Below are 24,598 nucleotides of genomic sequence, written 5' to 3' on the forward strand. Positions count from 1 at the left end.
ACTGTTGGAAACATTCATCATACTGGCTCTTTCTCAAAATTTTGATCTCTCACCTTGTTTGAGGCAGCTTGAACTTATACAGCCATACTGTTGGAAACATTCCTCATACTGGCTCTTTCTCAAAATTTTGATCTAGACCTCTCACCTTGTTTGAACTTAAGCATACAGCCAACAAGTTCAGTACGTTGCTTTCCTTCAAGGTTGCCTAGAACTTCTTTAGCTGCACCAATTATACTTGGGGTGTTTTTTTGCTACTAGAGCATCAATGACCAAAAGAAATTTGGCTTAGTCTGCTCACAGCAAGTATTGTTATTGGTATTCTGAGGATGTCTGATACTTATTTTTGTGGTCAGATTACTGATCACTATTGAGCTTCTATTCTAAAGAGAAGTTACAGAACTTTCCTTGATTGGATGCATTCATTGCTCCAAGAAACCCCAATCAAAGAGTGAAAAAAGGTAAAAGACAATTTGTCATATTCATTAATGTGGGTCGGCCTGAGTTCTAGAAGTATATAATCAGGTAGATTTAAAATTCTTTAAGATGAGATTTGTCTGGCAGTTATACTTGGGGTAACATCAGGGTACTTGTTTTGCAGATTGTAAAACAATAATTCACACTGAATACTTCTTCTGTAGGTCTCTTCACCATATGGGAACATCCTTCATCAAACAGAGAATGTTACCCACGGCCAGTTTGCATTCACAACCACTGAAGCTGGGAACTACCTAGCATGTTTTTGGGTTGATGGCCCTAATAAAGCAGGAGGGGCAAGTGTCAACCTGGACTGGAGGATTGGAATTGCAGCAAAGGACTGGGACTCTGTTGCCAAGAAAGAGAAAATTGAGGTATGGTAGTAATGGATTTGTGCTTCCTATTATGTTTTTAATTAGGCATTAAAACCTCAGTTTGGATATTCATTTTGTCTGGGAAACTGAAATGTGAAATTTCTTGGTTAAAAATTGGAACCTTAAAATATATTTTGATAGTTTTGGGCTAGTGTGGAATTTTGTCAGAAGGTTTCCAGCACAGTTCTAAGAAGAATAGGTGGAAACCATCCCATGGTAGCTGTAGCATTTTTTGTCTCATTTTTGCATATGGTGAAAGTGGACTTCCTCAAGTTTAGGCAAGGGGTCCATCTCTACAAATGGGGAAGTAATATATTACAGTTCTAAGAAGCATAGGTGGAAACCATCCCATGGTAGCTGTAGCATTTTTTGTCTCATTTTTGCATATGGTGAAAGTGGACTTCCTCAAGTTTAGGCAAGGGGTCCATCTCTACAAATGGGGAAGTAATTTATTGGTTATTGGATCTCACTTATCATTTTCTCTCCTTGGAGTTAACTTAGATCCTTGATGAATGGTGCCTCTTTCTCTCTCAGGTGTGTGCTGGATTCTAGGAAGGGATAAGGAAAGAGGGTGTATCTATGGTGCTGTGCTTATGTTCTCTTTGAGAATCATTGATCTGTGTTTGGGGGGGGGGGTCGTTTGGGGCAGGGAATGGTGATGCCTGGAGATAACAGTTATTGATTAATGCGGAGACTCTCTCTCTCTCTCTCTCTCTCTCTCTCTCTCTTTCTCTCTCTCTCTCTAGACAACACTCTTTGCCAAATGGAGGTTATATAATCCTCTTTATTTTGCCCCATATCTTAATCCCGGAGGTATCTATTACAGTATCTTTTTCTGTGCAGCCAAAACAAAATACAGACATGAGAGTTGCATACCGAGTTGAGTACTCTGTTGTAATGCCAAAATAGCTAGAGATGTGCCAACATCATCACGGGAGAATTGGTACCCATACAAAATCCAGATTCTGAAAAAGATTTAGAGATTTCAAGTAACTAAGGGATCAAATAATATGGTCAAGCAGTCTTAGGTTGGGTTAAAAGATCCTCCAGCTGTGGGGTGTTAAAACAAATAATACACAGCTTGCTCTCCTTGATCAACGACTATTGTGCAACAAAAAGGGCAAAGTTAGAGCTTCCACCAAATCACCATGCGACATTTTACTCAACTGCTGTACCAATCATTGTCCTCCCTCCACAAAACGAAAGGCCCAGCTGGTATTTGCTACTGCCTCGAAAGAAAACGCTGCAACCCATAACACAGGATCAATAAACACAGACCAATCTAATTCCATATAATCTAAGGTATTCCGGAGGCAAGCAAGGTCCTGAGAGACAGAATCAGCAGCTCTTAAACTCATAGGTTGAATACCCAAAGTTCGTAACTGATGTAAAACCATTGCTAAATCAAAACTGGAGTCAATTTGGCATTAACAAGATTTTATTTGTAAAATAATAACAGTTGAGTGATCCACCATTCCAATAAAAACAACCATAACATTATAACACAGATCTAGTGGAGAATTGGCAACCAAGAGTTCAGTCCAAATACCAAGAGGGCCAGCAGTCTGTTGAGAAAACACTATGTTGGTAGAATGGCTTATTGTGTCAGTGTGATCTCAAGCCATTTATTTATAATAAAGTGGAAAGAACACTATTACATAAATACCCTTACTTGGGTGACAAGAAATAGAAATTTACATGAACACAAACTCTAATAGAATTGAACTCCTAGTAGAACTCAACCAACATTCCCCCTCAAGTTGAGGCGTAGATATTAGTCATGCCCAACTTGCCTATAATAGGAAGGAAACCTCCTTTCAAACCCTTAGTGAAAACATCTGCCACTTGGTCTCCAGACCTCACAAAAGGCATGCAGATAAGCCATTGTTCCAACTTTCCTTTGATCAAAAAACCTGTCAATTTCAATGTGCTTAGTTCGATCATGTTGCACCAGATTATTAGCAATACTAATAGCAGCCTTTTTGTCACAATATAACATCATAGGGTTTGGAACTTGGACTCCAATATCTTGTAGCAAGCCTTTCAACCATAGTAGCTCACAAACTCCACGAACCATAGCTCTATAATTAGCTTCAGTACTGAATAAAGCTACCGCATTTTGTTTCTTACTTCTCCAAGTAACTAGATTACCTTCAAAAAAGGTAGAATAACTTGAAATTGATTTCTTGTCTAGAGATCCAGCCCAGTCTGCATCAGTGTTCTACTCTTAGATTATTAGTGGGTGACAAAAGTATTCCTTTTCCAAGAGTTCCCTTCAAATACTGTAGTATTCTGGTAACAACCTTCATATGAGCTAAATATGGATCATGCATGAATTGGCTCACTATCCCCACGGCATAAGCTATGTCTGGCTTGGTGTGGGACAAGTAAATAAGCCTTCCTACCAGCCTTTGGTATCTTCCTTTGTCCACTGGTTCTCCCTCTTTTTCTTTGAGTTTAGCTCCAGCTTCAATAAGGGTATCAACTGCTTTACACCCCTAACATTCCCACTTCTGATAATAAATCTAGGACATACTTTCTTTGGGAAAGGAATATACCATTCTTTGATCGAGTCACCTCAATCCCTAAGAAATACTTTAACTTCCCTAGATCTTTAATCTCAAACTCTCTGTTAAGAAAGTCCTTCAACCTTTGAATTTCTTCACCATCATTCCCTGTGATGACAATATCGTCTACATAAACAATGAGAAGTGTGATGTTAGTACCTGACTTCTTGACAAATAGTGTATGATCAACATTGCTTTGCTTGTACCCAATAGAAGTCATTGCCTTCAGGAGGCGTCCAAATTAGCATCTAGGAGATTGTTTTAACCCATAAATTGACCTCTTCAACCGACAAACTTTCCCTGCAGTATTGTCATTGGAGAAACCATGTGGGATTTCCATATAGACTTCTTCCTCTAACTCCCCATATAAGAAGGCATTCTTTACGTCTAGTTGGTGCAAGTTCTAGTCTTTGTTCACAGCTACAGACAACAGAACTCTGACAGTGTTCAGTTTCGCAACGAGGGCAAAAGTCTACTAATAATCAATCCCATAGGTCTGGGTAAACCCCTTTGCAACTAGTCTAGCCTTCAATGACTGATCCATCCATATTTTGTTCAATCACAAACACCCATTTGTAGCCTACTGTTTTTTTTCCTGGTGGAAGTGTAACCAACTCCCAAGTATCATTTTTCTTCATTGCCTGCATTTCCTCTACCATAACTGCCTTCCATCTTTTATTAGCATAGGCTTCCTGCCCACTTTTAGGAATAGATATAGATGATAGAGAGGATATGAAGGCACGATAAGAGTCGGACAAAGAGTCATAAGAGACATATTTAGCTATGGGATGCTGAGTACAAGATCTGACTCCTTTTCTAACAGCAATACGAAGATCAGAAGAAGATACCTCAAGGGGAATACTAGAATCGATTCTTGGAATAGGAGATTGAAGTGGTAAGTACTTTCTCCACCTGCTTTAGCCTGGTTGTAATTCTTCCTCGATAAGTGCACCTCCTTATTTTGGTCAATCTTATTTTGAAATACCTCATAGTGTGCCTCATAGGAGTGGTCTCCCCCTGATCAGGTTCTTCACATGGTTCAAAAAAGTTGAAAAGGGGGGGGGGGAATTAGAGTCCTCAGGTATACAGGTTGAAGTCTCCCCCTGGTCAGGAAACACTTCTTGAACTCATAAGTTGTGTTGTGGTGGTGTGATAGAAAGGTCTAGAGTTGGAAATAGCACCCCTCCTCTAGGACTCTCTCCTTGGAGAGGTGTATAGTAAGGGCAAGACTCATTAAAAATGACATCCATAGAGACAATGGTTTTCCTGGAAGGAGGATGATAACATTTGTACCCTTTCTGAATAGTAGAATACCCTTGAAAAATGCAGCGTAGGCTATGGGGAGCCAGGTTACTTTGATGGGCTGTGATTCTAGCATAACAGAGACATCCAAAAACCTTTGGGGGAATAATAAAAGAAGTGGTTCCTTGGAGAAGCTCATTAGGACATTTAAAACCAAGTATCCTACTGGGCATCTTATTCATAAGGTAAGATGTAGTGAGTATAACATCACTCCAGTATTGGTCAGGGACATTAATAGCAATCATAAGTGAACGGGCTATCTCTAAAAGATGCAGATTCTTCCTTTCAGCAACCCCATTTTGAGCAGCAGTATCAACACAACTGGTCTAGTGTATTATGCCAGAGTTAGAGAGATATCGCTGAAATTTGCCATCAATATACTCTGTGCCATTGTCACTGTGAAGGATCTTCACAGTGGCATTGAACTGAGTCTTAATCATATTATGAAAATCATGAAAACATCGAAAAACCTCATTTTTTTTGTTTTAAAATATAAATCCATGTAGAACGAGAGTGACAATCAATAAAAGTAACAAAGTACTTATAGCCAGTAATAAACACACGTTGGCATGAATGAGTCCAAAAGGAATAGATTTTCTATTATGAAGAGAAGGTAAATAAGGAGAACGAATCTACTTCGCAAAAATGCAAGCTTCACAAAAAAATTCATCCTTTTTACAAGAAGAAACTAAATCGAGAAATACTTTCTTAAGAGTTCTTAGAGGGGGGTGACCTAGCCTACGGTGCCACTGCTGAAGGTCTGATATTACCGAATGGGCCTGATTAGGAGATGCAGTCAGAGCAAAAGTAGATCCTCCAATTGGCTCCAACAGATAAAGTCCATTGTCTAGTTTACCACGTCCAATCTCCTTCCCTGTTACCTGGTCTTGGAAGACATAGTAAGATGGGAAAAAAGTCACTTTACAATTCAAGGCATGTGTAAGACTACTGATAGAGAGCAAGTTAGTAAAGAAAGGGGGAACGTGTAAAACTTTAGACAGAGAAAGTGATGGAGGATGCTGAATGGTCCATTTTCCAGCAATGGAAGAATAGGAGCCATTAGCAATTCGAACTTTATCTTTTCCGAAAGTTGGAGCATAATGTAAGAAAAAAGAGGATGAACCTGTCATATGATTGGTGGCTCTTGTATCAATGATCTAGGGAGCAGAAATTGAAGAAACATAGTAGCCTGTAAAAGTTTTACTTGAAGTAGCAAGGTAGGAATTGGTATGGGTAGTGGAGGAAGCAGTAATAGAGGTTGTAATGGCAGTAGAAGACTGGAGATTACGTCGCAAAGTAGCTAACTCCTCTAGTGAAAAACCAATGTCTACAGAGGGTGTTGTGGAAACTGTCTCAGAAAGATTGGCTTTCGGTTTTCCCCTTCTTTGTGCTCTTTTTTGCTCAAAATCAGTAGGCTTCCTATGGAGCTTCCAACAATTGGCCTTGGTATGATATGGTTTGTGACAGTGCTCACATTTGACAATCTCCTTAGCCGAATAAGATTTAGTGCTAACAGACTGTAAGGTTGATTTCTCCACAATAGGAGTATGAAGCATGGCTAATCGACAGCTTTCCCTCACACTGAACAAGGGCATAAGACTGTTCAAGTGTAGGAAAGGGAGAACGACTTAATACTTGCACTCTGATCTGATCATACTCCATATTCAAACCTGCCAAGAACTCATATACCTGAATCTTCGCAACGTGCTTCCTATAAGTAGTCACGTCATATGGATTAGTGGAGTGATAATCCCCATAATGATCCAACTCCTACCAAAGAGATCACAACTCAACATAATATTGGGCCACAGTTAGTTCCTTTTGGGTAGTCTCATGAAGCTTTTATTGTAGCTCATAAACTTGTGCATCATTCCCTGAAAGACCATGATAATAAATTATCCCCAAGAAAAGTGCAAAACCCACTAGTTTATCGGCGTGTGTCTAGGCATCCTGCCTAATCTGCACCAGTGTAAGCAGCTATGAAAGAAAGTTGGGTTGGTTTCAAGAGAACACCAGCACCAATACTATGCTTGACATAACGTAAAATACGTTTTGTTGCTTGTAGATGATCTTCTGTGGGAGATTGCATTAACTGACACACTTGATTGACTGCATAGGAGATATTTGGTCTAGTGATCGTCAGATATTGAGGCTCCTACTAATTGTTTGTATGGTGTTGGATCAAGTAGGGGATAACCTGTTGTTGATGATAACTTTGTTTCAACTGCAATTAGGGTTGTGCATGGCTTTGAAGTCTCTATTTCTATAGACTTTAATAAATCGATGGACTATTTACTTTGAGTGAGTAAAAGACCATTTGAACTTCGATTAGCCTCAATTCCCAAGAAGTAATGCAAGTATCCCAAATCTTTCATTGCAAATTCTTTGCTCAGGCTTTGAATAACCTCTTGAATTGCAGCTTCATTGGCTTATGTCAATATTATATCATCTACGTATAACAACAATACTATCATTGTATATTGGGTTTTGCGTGTAAACATGGAAGAATCTACCACGCTTTGCTTGAAACCTTCTCCTTGTAGGTATGTTTTGAATCTGTGAAACCAAGCTCGAGGAGCTTGCTTGAGACCATAAATTGCTTTTTGTAGATGACAAACATGTGTTGGTTTAGATGTGGAAACAAACCCCTGTGGTTGTTCCATGTAAACATTTTCTGCTAAGTTGCCATTCAAGAAGGCATTTTTCACATCAAGTTGATGTACTGGCCATGACTTTGAGAGTGCAATAGTTAATACTGTCTGAATGGTGGCTGGCGTTACAACTGGACTAAATGTTTCATGAAAGTCCACTCTTGCCTGCTGGTTGAACCCCTTGGCAACTAATCATGCCTTGTATCTCTCAATGGAACCATCACTTTTTGTCTTAATCCTATACACTCACTTACAGCCTACAATATTCATACCCTTGGTATAAGGCACCAAGTTCCAAGTCTGATTGTCTATCAAGGCTTTGTATTCTTGTTGCATTGCATCAATCCACTTTGGGTCTTTTGAGGCTGATTTGTAAGTTTTAGGTTCATTTGGGATGTTGGAGATGGTGGTAAGAAAGATTTGAGGTATTGGGTGTTTAATAATGAGTAAAGAGAGAGGGGTTTTTGGTTTGGCGGAATTGGTTTTACTCCTAGTAATCATAGGATGAGATGATTGGGGTTGTGGTTGGTCTATTGTTGGAGGTAGTTGAGGTGGGGATTGATTAACATCTTGGGTTGGATTTGCCATTGATATGGCTGGTGATGATGTTGTAGGGGCTGTTTGTGATGGTTGGCTGTTTGAAATAAGTGAAGAAGAATGTGAAGTGAGTGGAGGCACATTTGGTGGGGTGTGTGGGATGAAAACAAGTAGGGAAATAAATTCGACTGTTGGTTTATTTGATGATTGGTGTGATGGGGGATTTGAAAAGGAAAATTCATTTTCTTCAAAAATAACATGTCTAGATAAATATACCTTGCCAGTGTCCTTATTTAAGCATCTATAACCCTTGTGATAGAGATTGTAACCAAGAAAGACACAAGCCTTGGACTTTGGTGATAATTTTTCTTCTCTATAGGGTGTCAAGTTGGGGTAACAAAGGTAGCCAAAAACTCTCAATAAACAATAATCTGGTTTTAAGCCAAACAGTGCTTCATAAGGAGATTTTCCTTGCAATACCAGTGTAGGTAACGGTTTATTAAATAGACAGCAGTAGTAAAGGCTTCTAACCAATATTCTTTGGGCATGTGAGCTTGGAATAGAAGGGATAAACCCATCTATGTAATGTGTCTGTGTTTTCTTTCTGAAACTCCATTTTGTTCTGGAGTGTGAGGACATGAAATCCTAGACACAATGCTACATTCATCAAGATAGTTTTTGAAAGCTCCCCTTGTTAACTCTTAAGGCTCCATCACTTTGAAAAAATTTAATAGAAGTAGAAAGTAAGTTTTTAGCCATATTTTTAAAATGCTTGAAACAATGAATTGCATCAGATTTAAATCGCAGAGGATAAAACCAAGTAAATCGACTAAAATCATCAACAAAAATAATATATGAATTGAATCCACTAATTGACAAAGTTTTAGTGGGACCCCACAAATCACAATGCACAAGCTGTAATGGTTGAGTAGTTCTACTAACTGAAATAGAAAAGGGTAATTTGTGATGTTTGCCAAGTTGGCAAATGTCATAAATTTTATTGGATCTAAGTGTTTCAAAGGAATTAAATAAGACACTATTTCTCAAATGATTAAGTACTGCAGAAGATGAATGACCAAACCGGCGATGTCAAATATCAGAAGGAGCTTTATTTCCATGAAGAGCCAAAAGAGGCACAGCATTGGCCGAGAAAGAATACAATTTATCTTTGACTGGACCCTTTAGTAGAGTGATGCCTGACTCCAAATCCTTAACACAGAAACCCTATGGAAAAAATTCAACAGAACAATTATTGTCAGATGTAAGTTGAGAAATGAAAATTAAATTCTTTGACAATTGGGGAACTATTAGTATATCATTAAGAGATAAATGATTTGAATTTGTTTTCAAAGTTGAGGAGCCTATATGAGTTATAGGGAGTTTCTTACCATCACCAACTGAAACCTGGTCCTCTCCTTTGTAAGTGGGAAGATCGTTGTAGCATGGCTGGATCAAATGACATGCTTGGTAGCACTTGAATCCGGTATCCACTGTGCATTATTATGTGGTGTAATGTTTTGGGTATTTTGGGTACCATGTAAGCCAACATAAGGAATGTGAGGTGGTGGATTAGAATTATTTCGGCTTTGGGCATAATGGAAATAACATCTATTGGCCGAATGGCCTTGCTTAGCATATATTTGACATTTGAAGGAATTAGTATTAAAGGTGTTTTGGTTTGGTCGGTTATAGGAATTTTGAGATCTTGGAGGGCCATTTGATGAATTTCGGAAGTCAGATCTAGGTGGGTTTCGGTTGTTGGGTGGATATGAATTAATACTATTATTAGGCCGATTAAATTTAGGCTGATCTGTAACAAGTAATGCAGTAAGGGAATGGGAATCAATTAAGATTGATTAGGTGTTCCCATAGCCACGGCGTAACCGTTGCTCATGAGTAAGTAGTTTGGCCCTTAGGTCGGTAAAGGTAACGGGTGGGGTAATATTTTCCACAGTGATGATGAAAGTGAGATAATTCGAACCAAGACCATTTAATGTATATGCTACCAAGTCAGATTCATTTACCTTGTCATTGATTGCTGCTAAGGAATCAGCGATGGACTTAATTTTGTGAAGATAGTCTGTAATTGTGCTCGTTCCTTTATTGATCATCTCCAATTCACTGCGAAGATAAGTCCTTCGAGTAGTGGACTGTTGTTGGAAGAGTTGTGCAAAAGAATCCCATACATCTTTCGCTGTTTGAAGGCCAAGAATATGAGAAGAAAGAGATGGTGTGAGGGTGGCATTGATGCATGATCGAACAAAATGATCATTCTTTCTCCAGGTTTGAAATGTTGGATTCGGCGTTTGAGTTCCTTCAGTAGTGACAGTTTGATTTGGCATTGATCCAGCACCATTAAGATGATGCATAAGATCATAGGTAATAAAAATGGATTCTAATTGTTCTTTCCACATAAGATAATTTGCTCCATCAAGCTTGATAGAAACAAGGTTGGAGAGATTGGTAATGGGGAATGGAGTGTTAGTAGTGGCCATTGAAAATGTAGTGTTTTGGGAAAAAATATCAAAACCTTAGCTCTAATACCATGAAACAATGCAGAGAAAAACTCTAAGTAGGTTTCTTACCTTAATGGGTAAGTCTTATGTATTTATATATAAACATGGCTGTTGTACAAGAGTCGTTTACAATATTCAAATTTGAATTCAAAATAAAAAACTTGAATTTAAATTTAAAAACTTAAATTCAAATTTAAAAAAACTTGAATTCAAATTTAAAAAACTTGAATTCAAAAATCAAATTCAAACCATAACAGATCCATGGTCTTTCAAGAAACAACCTACAATATCTAGATCAAGTACGGAAGCTGAGTACAAATCCCTTGCCGTCACAACATCTGAGTTACTATGGATTTCTTATGTTCTACGTGATTTGCAAGTACAACTTCCAAGAGGAATGGAAATTTATTGTGATAATGTGTCTGCAATACAAATGGCTGCAAATCCAGTGCTACATGCTCACATAAAACATATAGAAGTGGACTATCATTTTGTCCGAGACTTGGTTTATAACAACACCATAAAAGTGCACTTTGTTTGGTCAGATGATCAAATTGCAGATGTGTTTACTAAGGGCTTAACATCACAAGCTTTCTTCAAGTATAGAGACAAACTCTTGCACCTGCCAATGCAGAGTTTGAGGGGGGATGAAAGAACATAACGGATATGTTATGGTTTGAATTTGATTTTTGAATTCAAGTTTTTTAAATTTGAATTCAAATTTGAATATTGTAAATGATTCTTGTACAACAGCCATTTTTATTTATAAATACATAAGACTTACCCATCAAGGTAAGAAACCTACTTATCAAAATTAGAGTTTTTCTCTGCATTGTTTCATTCCCCAATTGTCCATATGTTTCGGTAGTAGCCTTCCAGATTTGGGTTGCAGTATCAAGTAATAGGTATCCACGAGCAATATTTGGATTCATGGAATCCAAAAGGAATGACATAATAAGAGAGTCATTTGAGATCCATTTATCCTGTGAAACACCTATGGTAGTAGGTTTGATAGTGGTGCCCGTAATGTGTCCAACAAGTCCTCTTTTGGCAATAGTCAGGTAAGCAGATCGAGACTAGATCAAATAATTTGTTCCATCAAATCGTACCGAAAGAGGATGAAGAGTAGGGTAATGTTCAGAGCCAGTGGGAGCAGTAGTACCATCGGTGGTTGCTATATTGAAAAAAATTGGCTGCAGTTCTTCAGTCATCACACAATAACTGAAACGTCGTAGAATATAATAGCCAAACCACAATTCAAAAGGTGCATATCAGAAACACCATGTTGCTTTCTTTCTTCAGAAACACCATGTTTCTTTCTTTCTTTCTTTCTTGTTCTTTTTTTATTTTTATTTTTTTGAAATGACAAATAAGTCCCTGAAAAATCTGAAATTCACAATTAGGCCCCAAAACTATGTTAATTTACACAAGTCCCTGAAAATGTGTAAGTTTGCAAACAGACCCCTAAAATTGTAAATTTACAATTAGGTCCTTGAAACTATGCAACTTTACACATAAGTCCCTAAAAGTTTGTAAATTTGCAAATAGGCCCCTAATAATTTGTACATTTGCAATTAAGTCCCTAAAATTATGCAAATTTACACAAGTCCCTGAAAGTTTGTAAATTTACAAACTAAACCCCTTAAACATCGTATTTATGTTTTCTATTTTTTTGGTTGGGCTAATCGAAGCAGCTGGTCTTCAGGAGTTTCTCTTTCAGACGAAGAACAAGAAAAAAAACTAAGGAATAACTCACTGTAGGTGTATGAGCAGCGGCAGTTTCAGGAGCAGCGGAAGTTGCAGAAGCTCCGGCAGTTTCAGGAGCAGTGGAAGTTGCAGTTGCAGAAGCAGCGATTGCAGGAGCAGAGGCAGCAGAAGTTGCAATTGCGAAGCCAGTGGCTGCGGCGGAGCCGAGACGGAACTGAATACCCTATTCAAACCAAGACGGAACTTAATCGAATTTCTTCTTCTCGTCTTCTTTCCTCTTTTTTCTGTTCTTATTCTTCCCTAGTTGAACCGAGACGGAATTGATGAACAGCCAGAAAAAGAATGGGTGTGCGATGGGTTTAAAAAAATCAAAAGAAGAACGATGGGTGTGCGATAGGTTTAAAAAAATCAGAAGAAGAAGGTAGGTCTCTCTTCCGTAATCGAACTTAGGCTCTGATGCCATGTTAAGAAAACACTATGTTGGTAGAATGGCTTATTGTGATCAGTGTAATCTCAAGCCCTTTATTTACAATAAAATGGAAAGAACACTATTACATAAATATCCTTACTTGGGTAACAAGAAATAGAAATTTACATGAACACAAACTCTAATAGAATTGAACTCCTAAGAGAACTCAACCAACACAATCCAAACTCATTTTGACCAATAAGATGAGAAAAACAAATGCCATGTGGATTCCTCATATGATCCATAGAAGGGTCATAAATCATCAAAAATCATCAGATAATTTCCGTCTAGCCGATACATCACACATGTTGCAACGTGAACCTAGTGTGAAGCAACCTTTAGAAAAAAACTTCCACTGTCTAGAATGGTGCCTAATGGGTCAAGTTGTTGAAGGCAATGGACTGCCTTCTTAGTGGAAGACATACTGATTGAAACGCAGTAAACTTCCATGAACCTTGTACTTGAGAGATAGGAATACTAGCAACAACAGAAGCAAATTCTGAAGGGAGAGAATTTAATAACAAATGAATGTTTCATTCAGTAGGACCTATAAAATCCGAAACAAGAGACTTATTGTTGAGAAAGTCAATTGTGGTAAAATGACTTGAATGGATTTGTGTGATCTCCAGCCATCTATTTATAATAAAGAGGAAAGAGCACTATGACATAAATACCCTTACTTGGATAACAAGAAATTGAAAAATACATGAACCAAAACTTTAACAGAGTTGAATTCCTAGTAGAACTCAACCAACACTCCCCCTCAAGTTGAGGCATAGATATTAGTCATGCCCAACTTGCCTACAATTTCCTTCCTTTAAACCTTTAGTGAAAATCTATGACACTTAGTCTCCAAACCTCACAAAAAGCATTCAGATGAGCCCTTGTTCTAGCTTCCTTTTGACAAAAAACTTGTCAATTTCAATGTGTTTGGTTCAACCATGTTGCACAGGATTATTGGAAATACTAATGGCAGCCTTGTTGTCACAATATAGCATCATAGGGTTTGGAACTTGGACTCCAATATCTTTTAGCAAGCCTTTCAACCATAGTAGCTCACAAACTCCACAAACCGTAGCTCTATATTCAGCTTCGGTGCTGGATAAAACTACCACATTCTGTTTTTTACTCCTCCAAGTAGTTAGATTACCTCCAACAAAGGTACAATAACCTGAAATGACTTCCTGTCAGGAGATCCAAGTTTGCATTAGTGTGTGCTTATACTCTTAGATTATCAATGGGTGACAAAAGTATTTATTTTCCAGGAGTTCCCTTCAAATACCTGCAGTATTCGGTAACAACCTTCATATGAGCTAAATATGGATCATGCATGAACGGACTCACTATCCCCACAACATAAACAATGTTTGGCTTGGTGTGGGACAAGTAAATAAGCTTCTCTACTAGCCTTTGACATCTTCCTTTGTCCACTAGTTCTCCCTCCTTCTCCTTAAGTTTAGCTCCAGCCTTAATAGGGGTATTATTAATTGCTTTACACCCCACACTACCACTTCAGATAATAATCTAGGACATACTTCCTTTGGGATAGGTATATACCCTTCTTTGATCAAGCCACCTCAATTCCAAGGAAGTAGTGTAACTTACCTAAATCTTTAATCTCAAACTCTCTATTAAGAAAGTCCTTCAACTTTTGAATTTCCTTACCATCATTACCTGTATTGATAATATTGTCCACATAAACAATGAGAAGTGTGATATTGGTACTTGACTTCTTGACAAACAGTGTAAATCAACATTGCTTAGCTTGTACCTAATAGAGGTCACTGCCTTTTAGAGGCGTCCAAACTAGCATATACGAGATTGTTTTAACCCATAAATTGACCTCTTCAACCGACGAACTTTCCTTGCAGTATTGTCAGCAGAGAAACCGTGTGGAATTTCCATATATACTTCTTCCAAATCTCCATGCAAAAAGGCATTATTTACATATAGTTGGTGCAAGTTCTAAGTCTTTCTTCACAGTTTATAGACAACAAAACTCGATAATGTTGGTTTTTTGCAACCAGGGGCAAAAATCTCCTAATAATCAATCCCATAGGTCTAGATAAACCCCTTTGCAACTAGTTTAGCCTTTAACATGTTAACCAATCCATCCATATTTTGTTTAACCACAAACACCAATTTGTAGCCCATGGGTTTTTTTCCTACAGGAAGTGTAACTAGCTCCCAAGAATCATTTTTCTCCATTGCCTACATTTCCTCTAGTTTCCTTCCATCTCTTATCAACATAGGCTTCCTATCAACTTTTAGGAACATAAACAAATGATAAAGAGAATATAAAAGCACGGTAAGAGTCAGACAAAGAGTCGTAAGAAACATATTTACCTATAGGATGCGGAGTACGAGATCTAACTCTTTTTCTAATAGAAATAGAAAAATCAAAAGAAGATACCTCTGGGGGAACATTGGAATCTGATTATGGAACAAGGGATTGAGGTGGTAACATGTCACCATTCTTCACCTGCTTTGGTTGATTGTAATTCTTTCTCTAATAAGTCTGCATTTCCTTATTCTGGTCAATCTTGTTTTGAAAGACCTCAATAGTGTGCCTCATAAGGGTGGACTCCTCCTGACCAGGTTCTTCACACTATTCAAAAAATGGAGGGGGAGAATTAGAGTCCTCAGGTATACTGCCCGACGTCTTCCATTGGTCAGGAAACTCTTCTTGAACTCCTAAGTTGGGTTGTGGTGGTGTGCGGGAGTTCGTGTGTGTGTGATAGGAAGGTCTAGAGTTGGACAGAACACCTTCCCTTTAGGACTCTCCCCCTGGAGAGGTGTATAGTATGGGCAAAACTCATTAAAAATTACATTCATGGACACAATAGTTTTCTTGGAAGGAGGATGATAACATTTGTACCCTTTCTGAGAAGCAAAATACCCCAAAAATATGTATTGCGGGCCATAGTGAGCCAGCTTACTCTGGTGGGTTGTGATTTTGGCATAACATCCACATCCAAACACCTTTGGCAGAATAACCAAAGAAGAGGCTCCTTGGAGAATCTTATTAGGACATTTAAAACCAAGTATCCTACTAGGCATCCTATTTATACGGTAAGAGGCAGTGAGTATAGCACCACTACAGAATTGGTCAGGGACATTCATAGGAATCATAATGGAATGAGCTATCTCTAATAGATGCCAATTCTTCTTTTTGGTAATCCCATTTTGGGCAGCCGTATCAACACAACTGGTCTGGTGTATTATGCTAGAGTCAGAGAAATATCTCTGAAATTCACCATCAATATACTCCGTGCCATTATTATTGCGAAGGTTCTTCATAATGGCATTGAGCTAATTTTTAATTATATTATGAAAACCACAAAAACATGAGAAAACCTCATTTTTTGTTTTAAAAGATAAATCCATGTAGAACGAGAGTGGCAATAATAAAAATAACAAAATATCTATGGCTAATAATAGATACACATCCGCAGGGGCCCCACACATCAGTATGAAATAACACAAAATGAATAGATTTTCTATTACGGAGAGAAGGTAAATAATTAGAACGAATCTGTTTCGCAAAAATGCGGGCTTCACAAAAAAATTTGTACTTGTTACAAGAAGAGACTAATTAGGGAATACTTTCTTAAGAGTTCTTAGAGGGGGGTGACCTAGCCTTCAATGCCATTGATGAAGGTCTAATGAGAAGATATAACCAGAGCAGAAGTAGATCCTCAATTGGTTTTAGCAGATAAAGTCCTTTGTCTAGTTTACCACATCCAATCTCCTTCCCCATTACCAGATCCTGAAAGACACAGTAAGATGGAAAAAATGTCACTTTACAATTCAAGTCATGTGTAAGACTATTGATTGAGAGTAAGTTAGTAGAAAAGGAGGGAACATGTAAAACTTCAGATAAAGAAAGTGATGGAGAATGCTGAATGGTCCCTTTTCTAGCAATGGAAGAATAATAGCCATAAACAATTCGAACTTTATCTTTTCCGGAAGTTTGAGAATAATCTAAGAAAAAAGAGGATGAACCTTTCATATAATTTGTGGGTCCTATACAATGATCCAAGGAGCAGAAACTGAAGAAACATGGAAGCCTATAAAAGTTTTACCAGAAGTAGCAAGGTAGGAGTTGGTATAAGTAAAGGAGGAAGCAGTAGTAGAGGCTGTACCGGAAGTGGAAGACTGTAGAATACGTTATAGAGGGGCTCCTCCTGTGAAAAACCAACATTTGCAGAGGGTGTTATGGAAACCGTCTCAGAAAGATTAGCCTTCGGTTTTCCCCTTATTTGTGCCCTTTTCCGCTCAAAATCAACAGGCTTCCCATGGAGCTTCCAAAAGTTGGCTTTGGTATGATATGGTTTGTGATAGTGCTCACACTTGGCAATCTTCTTGATTGAATCAGATTTGGTGCTAATAGAATGTAAGGCTGATTTCTCCACAATAGGTGTATGAAGCATGACTAATCGACGGCTTTCCTCATATGAACAAGGGCATAAGACTGTTCTAGTGTGGGAAAGGGAGAATGACTCAATACTTATACTCTGATCTGATCATACTTTATAATTTAAACCCTCTAATAAGTCAAATACTCGAATTTTATCAATATGTTTATTATAAGTAGCAACATCATCTGGATTAGAGGGGTGATAATCCCCATAATGATCCAACTCTTGCCAAAGAGATCGTAACTTAGCATAATATTGGGCCACAGTCAATTCCTTTTGGGTAGTCTTATGAAGCTTCTTCCGTAGCTCATAAACCTGTGCATCATTCCCCAACTGTCCATATGTTTCAATAGTAGTCTTCCAAATTTGGGCTGCAGTATCAAGTAATAGGTATCCACGGGAAATAGTTGGATTCATGGAGTTCAGAAGGAACGACATAATAAGAGAGTCATTTGAGATCCATTTATCCTGTGAAACACTTGTGGTGGTAAGTTTGATAGTGGTGCCCATAATGTGTCCAACAAGTCGTCTTCTAACAATAGTCAGGTATGCAGGTCGAGATTATATCAAAAAGAAAACACCAAGAGAGGTGGAAGAGAGATCGGGGAGCAAAGAAGGGATTTTCAAAAAAAGGTGTGCTAGCAAAAATAAAAATCAAAGCACCACCAAAAACAGGATCAAAGAGAAAGAAACATCCCTTTTAAAACAAAAGAGACCGGAGATAAAAACAAAAGACCCAATATAGAAAACAAAAAAACACAAAAAAATCACAAAAGACCCGGAGCAAAACACAAAAGAAACCCAGTACATCAGATGTTTAAGGAAAAGACATGGTTAGTAGGCTGGTAGGTCAGCCAAGGGTCAATGGATTTAATGGGTTTGGTTTGATGGGGTTCAATAGGATGGTTTTAAAGCATTGGTTCAAAGAGAAACGAAAGAACAAAAGAAGGCAGAGATGGGTTCGGTGGGTGTTTTAGGTTGGTTTCAGGTTGGAGGCTGAATAAGAAGAAGAGGTGATGAGTTTCAGGTTGCAAGTAATGGAGAAAAATAGTAGAAGGCGATGGTTCTGGTGGTGCGATGGCTATTGCAATAATTTTTCAGGTTGCAGCGATGTGGTTGTGGAAGAATCAGGTGCGATGGTTTAGGCGGTGCGGTGGTTTTGAAAGAATTTTTAGGTTGCAGCAATGGAAGGGGTTGTAGTAGCGGCAGCAATGGAAGGTTGAAGCAATGTTTCTTTTTCTTCCCTAATCGACTTTTGGCTCTGATACCATGTTGAGAAAGTTGATTATGGTAGAATGACTTGAATGGATCAGTGTGATCTCAAGCCCTCTATTTATAATAAAGAAGAAAGAGCACTATTACATAAATACCTTTACTTGGGTAACAAGAAATAGAAAAACACATGAACCCCAAAACTCTTAACAGAATTGAATTCCTAGTAGAACTCAACCAACACTTATTATAATTCTCTGTCAGAGTCCACGGCAGGGAGGATTTCCATATTCTTGGTACCCAAGGATCATGAGCTGAAGAGGTATCATTGCCATTTCCAATAACCCTATGCAACAAAGGCTAAAAATCTTTAACCGCCGACCTAATATTGTCCTGAATTCTTGAGCATGCTCAGATGGGTTTCGAGGATCAAAAAAAGAAGAAATAGGAAAATATTTACTCTTTAAGTAATTTAGCCCAAAGAGAATCATGTTGAGTAAGAAGTCTCCAAGAAAGTTTCATTAGAAGAGCTTTATCATGAGTCCAAGATTTCCAAAATCCTAAACCACTCTGTGATAAAGGCAAACAGGATTTATCCCGGGAAAACGTTAGCTACTTTGGCTCGCTTTGAAAGCGGAGCTCGCTGCTGTGTTGCCAGCAAACGTGGGCTGAGTAAGAAGTCTCCAAGAGAGTTTCATTGGAGGAGCTTTATCATGAGTCAAAGATTTCCTAAATCCTAAACCACTATGTGATAAACGCAAACAGGATCTATCCCAGGAAATCATAGCAGGGTTGGATTTTTTGGATACATTAGCATTCTAAAGCCTACTAGAAATAGCATCAAGTTTATTGCAAACCTTGCAAACCTGTCGAGGCAGAGCAAAAGCATCCATAGGAATTGGAATAGAGGTAAAAAAAAGTTTAGATCAGAATCTTTCTCCTTGCAAAGCTTAGGCAATTCAATTTCCAAGTCTTCAACTTAGCAGCCACTTTATCAATAACAAATTGGAAATCTTTAATTAGAGACAAAGAATAACAGATGACAGCCCATATACTTACTATAGGTATGAATTGGTTCGATTTTAATGATTTAACTGAGCCCCTCCTGAAGCTGCAAAGAGACATTAGCACTAAAAAATAGTCCCCCTTGACCTAGAAAAAGCTTATGATAGAGTCCCTAGAGCGTTAATTTGGCAAGTACTAGAGAAAAGAAGTGTTGCAAGTAAATATTTAGATATAGTTAAGGATATGTATGATGGTTCGGTGACTAGTGTTAGAACAGTGGGGGGACAAAGTAATGAATTCCCGATAACAGTTGGGCTACATCAAGGGTCAACTTTAAGCCCATATCTATTTGCACTGGTAATGGATGAATTAACCAAAGACATTCAAGATGAGGTCCCCTGGTGGAAGCTTTTTGCGGATGATATTGTGTTGGTTGATGAAACCCAAGTGGGAATTAATACCAAATTAGAATCATGGAGAGTAGCTTTGGAATCAAAAGGCTTTAAACTTAGTAGATCGAAGACAGAATATCTAGTTTGTAACTTTAGTCATGATCGGGCAGATGATGAAGTGGTGATACTTGACGATAAAGAGATTCCACAGAGTGATTGTTTTAGGTACCTAGGTTCAATAATAAGTAAAAGAGGTGATTTAGAGGATGAGGTTTCCCAAAGAATTAAAATAGGGTGGATGAAGTGGAGAGGTGCATCCGGGGTCTTATGTGATCGGCGTATTCCATTAAAGCTTAAAGGAAAATTTTATAGGACCGTTGTTCGACCAGCTATGATGTACGGTGCAAAGTGTTGGGCTGTTAAAAAGAATCATATAGATAAACTTAGTGTAGCAGAAATGAGGATGCTAAGATGGATGAGTGGCAAAACTAGGATGGATAAGATAAGAAACGATCATATTAGAGTTGGTCTGGGAGTTGCTCCCATAAGTGATAAGCTTAGAGAAAGTCGTTTGAGGTGGCACGGGCACATTCAACGGAGACCTATAAATGCTCCTGTTCGGAGAAGTGATATAATCCATATTGAAGGAACTAGAAGAGCTAGGGGTAGACCTAAGATAACCTTAGGAGAAGTGGTGAGAATGGATATGTATAACTTAGGGCTTGTATCTAGCATGGCCTCGAACAGAACTGATTGGAGGGCAAGAATCCATGTAGCCGACCCCATTTAGTTGGGACAAGGCTTGTTGTTGTTGTATCCTCCTGGCAAGACAAAGCAAGAAAAAATAAAAATAAAAAAATCAAATGCAGCAGATATATAAGACAAATCTTCTTGAGTAGCTTGACAAAAGATAAGTATGTCATCTACCAAAAATAAATGAGTTACCTCAACAGTGTTTCTAGCTATGTGGATACCTTTAAAAGCATGCAGATCCCTATAAACCTAGGATACGGACAAAGGCTTATCACACAAATGAAAATATAAGGGCTTAGAGGGAAACCCCTCTGGGGCAAGAACATATCAAATGGAAATCCTTCAGGCTAAATAGAGAAGGAAGTGGAGGTCATAAGGGTGGATACTGGATTGATCCACACACTAGGGAATCCTAACATATGAAAAATAGCCAAAAACAAATCCCCACTCCAATCTATCATAAGCTTTTGATAGGTCCAATTCATTCAATTAGATAGCTACATAACCAGTCTTTCCCCTTTTCTTGTGTTTCAAGGAAGGTTCTAAATTTCGTTTGGCTTCAGTGTTCTGACTAGCTCAAGACACTGAATTTTTGGCAGAACTTGGTAGGATTGTGCCAGGTTTAGGTTGATGGTTTAGTGGGTTCTAAGGCTGATTTTGACCTGAAATTTGGTGGATAGCCTAATTTGAGGTCAATAAACACATCGCCAACGTTTATTTATTTTTACTAAACATGACAACTTCTTGATTCGCACATGCTTGGTTGTAGGCAGACGAAACTGAGTATTGTATTTTCAAAAATCTAAAAGTATACATTACAATAGATGAGAAGCAATTTCAGTTGAAATTGAGAAAACATTGAAAATTCATTAAAATATGCATGACAATCACATAAGACATTAAGTAGAACATCCCTAAAGTAGTTAAATCTCAATCACAATTTACAAATTACAAAACACCAACTCATAACTCATAACTCATCAAATACAAAACCAAACAATATCCTCAACAAGACCTAGGCTAACAGCTGCTATGCCGGCCTTGCTCTACTCTAATTGTGCGATATAGCATTCCATAACATGACTCTGAGAAATACTGAACATGGTAAGACACCACCTCCATGTATGTGGCATCATCAGCATACTAAAAGTAACCCACCTACGTCAAGCACACATTTTCCAACAAAGATCTTGAGTTTCCCCCTTGATTTGAGCAAGAACTGAGTCAATTGTCGAAGATCACAAAACGGAAATGAAATTGGAGCTTCTGTCTCGCCCAAAATTATGACGAGTTTATGTATCTACTAATTTGAAAAAAATGAAGAGCCCTCTGAAATTCTTGAAATTTCACTGTAATTTCATCGAAGTTCCTGTCAAGTTCATTTTGCACGTGCATTTTGTTTAGTTGACTTCGAGATATCCCATATCTTGTGAGAATTTGGTTAGATTTCAAACCATGGTTTCAAGTGATGAAAAATCTCATGCAATAATAATGTTGTCTGATTTGTAAACCAGGGACAAATTGGACAAAGGCACATTGAAGAGGGGAAATAAGCAAAGGTAAAAGGATTTCAACCCATTAGCAATAATCTTGGCAAGAATTTTATAACTAAAATTACAAAGGCTAATAAGTCTAAAATGGGGCACAGTTGAAGCTCAATCCTTCCCAAGGATTAGGCACAACGAAGCATGGTTGGTACCTGGAGGTAAGATACTATGAGTAAAAAACTGGCTAACATACGATAAGATATCATGAGAAAAGAGCTCCTAATATTTTTGAAATAACAAGCTTGGAAACCATCTACTACCCTAGGGGCTTTTGTGGAGACCTAAAGCAATCACAGCAGTTTTTATTTCATCAACTTAGTTAAAACTAATGAATCCTGAGAAGAGAACAAGGATAAAACAAGCAAGCAATAAAATTAGGATCTAAGAAGTTGAGAAGTAGAGAATGAGTCTTTTAAGAAGCAACAGCAGAAGCAATATCAGGAGTGTAAGAAACTACAGACCCATCACCTGTCATGATACAGCTAATTTTATTTTTCTGATCCCGAACTCTTCTTAGGGCGTGGTAGTACCTGGTTTTCTTATCTCCATCCACAATGAATTGGATTCATGATTTTTGGAACCAAAGATGATACGAATCCGACGGTAGCTGGAGCAGCTCAAGAAGATCCTCCACGTAGGACAAAACGAATTAGCAAAAGACCTGCTTTTCTGAAGGATTACACTCAATGATGAAATGGGTTGTTAGAGATGAAGGGCTGAGATTTAAATAGAAGTGGGTTGTTAGATGAAGGGCTGAGATTTAGATCTAATGAAATCCTATAAATGTAATACAATTCAGTAATACAGTATCGAAGAAGTTAACTTCTACCTTATTCTGCTCTCTGTCTCTACTTCGTCTCCTTGCTCATTCTTCTTCTACAACTTACAAACTATCTGAATCATATCAATTTGGTCCGACCTGCCGGATCCATGGTTGAGGGAACCAGAGCACGACATGCTGAAGAACTGTTGCGACAACTAAGTACAGCATCCACCGATCACGCTGCACAGATAGGATCCCCGCAAGATGCAATGGCCGAGCAACGAACCGCCATGATGAGAACAGCGTTCCTTCATCGGGCAGAGATAATGACTAAATTGAACACCATGGATGGTCGAGTAACAGCAAGCTCTCCAGTTCAAGACACAAGAGGAATTCTGGGTACACCGCCTGGCTCGACGAGCTCTACATGTTCAATTCCGATCCAGACACGCTCAGCTCGAGTGGATCTTCCCAAATTCGATGGAGTTGATCCCGTCGGGTGGCTTTTTCGCGTTGAGAAGTTCTTTGAAGTCCATAGTATCCCTGCAGACCAACGGATCAACTTTGCATCAATTCATATGGAAGGATTGGCTCTCCAATGGTTTCAGTGGGTAAGCAAAACCAAACTATTCACTGATTGGTCTACCTTCACTCGTGCTTTAGAAATTCGTTTTGGCCCAACTGAATTTGAAGATCCTCGTGCCGCATTAGCAAAACTTATGCAATCTGCAACTGTTGCCGATTACCAAGCACAATTTGAGGCACTTGCTAATCGCGTTGACGGGTTACCCAACGACTTCCTAGTGAGTTGCTTCATTTCTGGTCTCAGATCTAACATCCGCAACGAAGTAAAGGCATTCCGACCAACGGAACTCATGGATGCTGTTATGCTAGCACGAATCCAGGAACAAAAACACCAAGAAGGAAAACGCTCTTTTATGCGACCCACTCCGGTGCTGCAGAAGGCTCCCCTTCCACTTGTTTCCACATATTCTAAAACACCACCGTCACCTATATCTACCTCCAACATTCCAATTAAGTGCCTAACGATATCTGAAATGCAAGTTCGTCGTGAGAAAGGATTATGCTATAATTGTGAGGAAAAATTTATTCCAGGACATAAGTGTAAACACAGGCAACTCTACCTGTTGGAATTTGAAGAAGATGGTGACGACTCAGTGGAGCATGTTGAACAATACAAAACAGAATCAACCGAAATTGATTCAATCAGATCTGAAGAAATGGTTCGTGAGATGTTCTCTATAATGGGCGTAAATTCTCCAACCACTATTCGACTCACTGGGTACATAGTAGGGCAACCGGTTCAAGTATTGGTTGATGGAGGCAGCACTCACAATTTCATCCGGACGGAGGTTGCTAACAATCTGAATCTGAAGTGGAGGCAGCACACCGAATTTCAGTTCTAATCGGCGACGGCAACCGACTCGCATGCTCCGGGTTAGTACGAAAGATGGCCCTCCATTTGCAAAATTACAATACTAACCTTGAAGCATATGTGCTACCCATCTTCGGTGCAGGCGTTATCCTCGGTGTACAATGGATGGCCACACTGGGGCCCATCCTGTTTGATTACCGAGAGAGGACCTTACAATTCAACGATTCAGATCACACCATCATTTTGAAAGGGTCCACCAATCACACACCTATGCAATTGCAGTGTCATGGTTTGCGCAAGGCCTATGAAGCCCATGAGCTTGTGGTCTTACTATGTTTAGAAATGGAGCCCATAGCTGAGCCCATAAACTCCATTACTTCAACAGCTTTACAACAGCTATTGCAACAGTTCTCTCAGGTGTTTGAAGAACCCACTGGGCTTCCTCCTCCAAGGGCCCATGACCATATTATACACCTGCAAACAGAAGCCCAACCAATTAATGTCAGACCCTA

The 24,598-nt window shown here is 38.7% G+C and overlaps 1 protein-coding gene across 2 annotated transcripts in view; it reads left to right on the top strand.

Annotated features, from left to right (window-relative positions):
- The window catches only part of LOC149015983 (transmembrane emp24 domain-containing protein p24delta3-like), a 47,435-nt gene that overhangs the window by 10,184 nt on the left and 12,653 nt on the right, over positions 1-24,598 (top strand). For both annotated transcript variants that reach the window (XM_089156987.1, XM_089156986.1), the window contains one exon: positions 639-848. In XM_089156987.1, coding sequence (XP_089013113.1) covers positions 639-848 — 210 coding nt within the window. The remainder of the gene's footprint in view (positions 1-638; positions 849-24,598) is intronic.

Source organism: Hakea prostrata, chromosome 5, assembly GCF_041222555.1.
Source record: "Hakea prostrata isolate BN-2017 chromosome 5, UWA_Hpros_2, whole genome shotgun sequence".
Taxonomy (NCBI): domain Eukaryota; kingdom Viridiplantae; phylum Streptophyta; class Magnoliopsida; order Proteales; family Proteaceae; genus Hakea; species Hakea prostrata.